At 38.7% G+C, this 5,000-nt stretch overlaps 1 protein-coding gene across 1 annotated transcript in view; it reads left to right on the forward strand.

The window, feature by feature from the left end:
* LOC138051514 (small ribosomal subunit protein mS22-like) overlaps nucleotides 1-3,458 on the forward strand; it is a 10,849-nt gene extending 7,391 nt beyond the window's left edge. Inside the window, exons 4-7 of the mRNA XM_068897733.1 lie at nucleotides 299-382; nucleotides 2,157-2,302; nucleotides 2,836-2,944; nucleotides 3,344-3,458. Of these exons, the coding sequence (XP_068753834.1) occupies nucleotides 299-382; nucleotides 2,157-2,302; nucleotides 2,836-2,944; nucleotides 3,344-3,433 (429 nt within the window). The 3' untranslated portion in view covers nucleotides 3,434-3,458. The remainder of the gene's footprint in view (nucleotides 1-298; nucleotides 383-2,156; nucleotides 2,303-2,835; nucleotides 2,945-3,343) is intronic.
* Nucleotides 3,459-5,000: the final 1,542 nt, after the last annotated feature.

A 5,000-nucleotide genomic window follows, 5' to 3' on the forward strand; every position in this document is an offset into this window, starting at 1 on the left:
AACTGACCGTTTCCTTGGTAATGGTTCGTACTGTAGAATCCCGACCGAAAACCAGCCAATAAGAGTGTTCCATTTAGCCTGAGAATTGGTTGCCATATAATAAAATAGATTGTTTTTATATTTTATATTTTTGTACTTTTACTTGAACCTAAGCCATAAACCCCTCTTTCGTGTGCATAAATGTACATAAATCTCATCGACATTTAATTAGCGTGATAATTATGACATGACGTCATCGAAACGTCGCTCGACAACTTTGATGTCGCTGTTTTTTCATTCTTAAACTTTTACCTCGCAGGGTGTATTTCAGCAGAATTTGCATGAGGACATCCTTGACCTGGCCAGTGTACAGTTTGAACCAGACTCAGCGGATTACATCAGAGTGAGTTGATTTTGACATTATGATAAAAATTATTATTTACGTCTTTGCTCGTTCGATTCCTGTTTTGTCATGAAAGAGGCACTTAAATGCAGTTGTATATTTTGGGGAGAATCGTTTTGTGACCTTTCCTAGTAATAGGCCTTATTGACGGTAGCCGTCATGTTGGTTTTCAAATTGTCATGCAAATTAGCCATGTGTTATGCTGGGGGCAAACATTGGAAAAAGGCAAATTGTGGAAACTCGACTCGTCGAAATATTGAAATAACATTGCTAAAACTCCATTTAGTATTTAGAATTAAGTACCTTTTATAACAATTTGATATCTTTTGATTGCCTTTGACAGTTTGACTTTCTACTTCGTTAGCTGCTCATTTTTCACTAAAAAACGTCGACGTAACTTGTGTAATCATTCTCTTTTACTACTTAGGTGATAAACATTCAATGAACCTGAAACAAATCATCTGTGTGGCTAAGATGTTCGTTATAACCTCTCGAAAATGTGTTGTTTGCTAATTTGCATGATAATAGCAAATCCAACATGGCGGTCATCGTGAATAATTTCTATTGTTCAGTAATGAAGATATCGCACTAAACCAGAAGCACGTGACCTTGAAGCGTGTAACTTGTAAATAAATAATAAATAAATAATAATTAATAAAGCTGGGGATTTTAAGACACCAATTTTATACCAAAAATATGGACAAAAATAAGTTCGAAGCTGCACGCGCCGGAAAATGCGCGAGCAACGTTCATCCAAATAAGGAAATTTTTAAACTTAAAAAAAACCCCAGCCTTGTTCCAAGGAAAGTAGTTTCAAGTTACACGCTTCAATGTCACGTGCTTCTGATTTGAAATAATGACCAGTTACCAGGTGGCTTGATAGCTCAACTGGTAGAGCACTGCACTGGCATCGAAGAGGTCTGGATTCGAATCCACTTCAAGCCTGAATTTTTCAGGCATTGCTTTCGTTACTGCTCAAGTGACGTTAATTACATGTAATAACTGCGATGATCAGCATTAGAGCGGTTTTCAAATGAGTGTCGTAAAACCAAAACCAAAGTAATTACTTTAGCCAATCAGAAAGGACGGAGACAATCCGGTAAACCAATCAAAACACGAAGTAGTTACACGTAGCCGACACAAAGCGCGGGAAAATGTGCACGCGCGAGCCACAGTTGGTTTTGGTTTCACTTCTAATTGGTTGAAAAAGTGGCGCGAGAACTTTGAACCAATCACTGAGTGAAGTAATCATAAACCAAAGTAATTATTTAATTACTTTCGACACTCAATTGAAAACCACTCTAAGTTGTCTCTTTTCATGTGGTTACAGTATTTGCCACAATCATAAACACTAACTTGGAGATTACTTTTTTTGGTTATCACCTACTGTTCATTTTTAGTTTTAAAACGCTTGGGGTGCGTTCGATTGACCGTATTCCGGAATAGGAATTCATGGAATATAAGTTAGAAATCCTTCGTTTTTACGGAGATTCACGTTTCAAACATATTTTTATTATCTTTGCTGCTTCCAAACGCGCCAAACATACCGTTTTAATCATCGCTCCGCGTATTCTTATTCCGGAATAGGGTCAATCGAACGCGCCCTTGGATTCTTGGAATTCTTGGAAGATATTAAGCTCCTTTGAAAAGCAGACTACAAGAAATCTTGACTCTCGGCTTTTCATATGTTGAAACAAAAACTGAAAAGGAATGGATGTACAATATATTTAAGCAATTGAAATATTATTTAATTTTCTTGTTGTCGTCTATGTAGGTGCATCAAAGGACTTATGAAGACATTGTCGTTACCAAAAAGTTTGATCTTTTGAGATCAACCAGACACTTTGGGGGTTTGGTATATTATCTGGCGAAAAAGCAGAGGATCATGGAATTGCTGGAAGATATGATGGCGAGAGATCTGTAATTAGCCAATATAAATATCATTAATCGTGTTAGATGTTGGTGTGTAGTATTGTGTAGTATTTTGAAATGTTTTGCTATTTGTTAGTGAAGTCGAATACAGAGTACGAATAGAAGTATTCTGTGATACCACAGGCCAAGACATCTAATAAGCAATAATTATTTATTATCCAACTTGTGCTGCAAACAGAGAATTTTATGGAAAGATAACCTTTCGTAGAAAAGTCGGGCAGTTTTTGCTTAAGGAGTGCAATGAAAAAAATTGATTGGTTCTGCGACTGTGCAAATAACCAGTGGTAGAAATCATAAAATACATGGTAGAGATTGAAAAGCAGGCTGGGTATTAATACAAACCAAAAAAGGCGGGAATCGTGACGTCATTACTCAATGTGAACACTCGTGTTACATATGAAAAATACGCCACTCGGTTCCTGGATGTAGCATTGATTCTAGGAGAGTTGTAGTCCCTGCTTAAACACTCCCGACTATAACATGATAATGATGTATGTTTTGCATTTAAATTTTGTTTATAGCTGGGATGACTGTTTGGAGGTTGTGAAACTTCATCATCTTGTTAATCCATACAGTACAATAGCTGATCAGGCGACGAGGAATAATTTGAAAGGATTCTCCTTGTTACGGGTCAGTATCTAGGACGTTTAGACAACATCTTTACGCCTATGCCCCATTGAAGGCCACGGAATTACTGTCAAGGGGTGTGTGAATACAGTGACCTCTAGTCGCGGTCAGCAAACATAACAGGGCGCATGCGTTCTGAACAGCGCCCACGGTAGGTTTCGTTTCCTCCTGACCGTCCGTACAGTAATTACGAAACTGAAACGAGGCCGCCGTTAGCAGTGAATCGTTCTATTAATATTCCATTTCTTTAGTATTAGTTTTTTAAATAAGGTTAATCAGCACGAAGACATGTAAACCTTGAACGATTTATTTCTGAACTTTTCCGATTTCCAATTTTGATGTCGAAAATAATGTTTCGGTTGGGTTGATGCTAACGTTATTTTTTGTCATTATTATTAACAGGCGTATATACGAAGACATGGATCGCCACAGACAATGGAAACACTTGAGGAATATTTGTCGTATAACGAAAAATCACAAAATGTAAATTAAAGCTTTTACTGAAAATCTTTTCACTGAATGTGCTTTACAATTATTCTGCGGTCTTTTCGTGCTACCAGCAGTTTAAAGGCCGTTTACACGACAGAAAAATTGGGTACGGACCCGTCCTAAAAGTGGTACGGACTGCATAATTTTAGCCGTTTACACGGATAATGTTTAAGCGCAGGTCGGACCGAAAGAGGTCGAAGGACCAACTTTCGAAAGTTTCGTTTACACTGTACTTTTGGGGGATCGGACCAATTTCTGGTACGAGACTACAAGGCCGTTTACACGACAGAAAAATTTGGGTCCGGACCCGTCAAAAAATCGGTACGGACCCATAACTTTTGTAAAGAAACACTGGAGTTTCCATAGGCGCCTATAAGGCCGTTTACGCGACAGAAAAATTTGGGTCCTGACCCGTCAAAAAAGCGGTACGGACCGATAACTTTTGTAAAGAAACACTGAAGTTTCCACCGGGCCATAGGCGCCTATGGCCCTGCAGAAACTCCAGTGTTTCTCTACAAAACTTATGAGTCCGTACCGCTTTTTTGACGGGTCCGGACACAAATTTTTTCTGTCGTGTAAACGGCCTTTAAGGCCCTGCAGAAACTCCAGTGTTTCTCTACAAAACTTATGAGTCCGTACCGCTTTTTTGACGGGTCCGGACACAAATTTTTTCTGTCGTGTAAACGGCCTCTACGTAACTGGTTCAAGCTGTATGCTGCTACCGGGCATGCGTAATTCCTCTAAAACAAAATGGCGACGAATATTTTCCTCCGAGAATATATCAACTGAATAAGAGACTCAACTTCTTCGTCCTTCCAAGTGGAGCAAGACTCCTTTTCCTGTGAATTCTCGCCAGCCGCCATGTTGAAATCAACAGCACTCTTGACCCCAGAGCTCCGCGGATTTTTAGTGCGCATGCGATCAATGAGGTTATTGAGCAAGGTGACGTAAGTTGTCAAGAGGAGTAAAGTCATCAGAGACAGAAGCAAAAAAATAGTTTAAAAAATCCGGTAGATGTGAGGTCCGTACTCTTTTCTTGTCGGGTCCGTACCCAATTTTTCTGTCGTGTAAACGGCCTTATAGACGACGGTGAACAGAGGGGAAAAAAGTAAACGGTCTTAGATCTTACTCTCCTGATACGTCGTTTGCTTTTAATTTAGTAACCCCAACAGAGGTGAAACTAGAAATTTCTCGCATACCCAATAATAAATCTCATGGCTTATATTCATGTCCAACGCAGATATTGAAGTGCGCGTCGAATGTTATCAGCAATAGTCTTGCAGAAATTATAAATCTATCTATTTCGACCGGAGTTTACCCGAACAAGTTAAAGATGGCAAAGATTATTCCTATCTTTTAAACAGATGATAATACTGATCCAAACAATTATAGGCCAATTTCTTTGCTGTCTAATTTAAATAGAATCTTTGAAAAATTGGTTTTGAAGAGAATGCAATCTTTCCTTGAACAAAATAATCTGCTTTCTCCATCTCAGTATGGCTTTCGTAAAACACTTTCAGCTCAGCATGCAATTTTGGATATTGTAAGTACCATACAAACAAACATGGAC

This window comes from Montipora capricornis, chromosome 6 (genome assembly GCF_036669925.1).
Source record: "Montipora capricornis isolate CH-2021 chromosome 6, ASM3666992v2, whole genome shotgun sequence".
NCBI lineage: Eukaryota > Metazoa > Cnidaria > Anthozoa > Scleractinia > Acroporidae > Montipora > Montipora capricornis.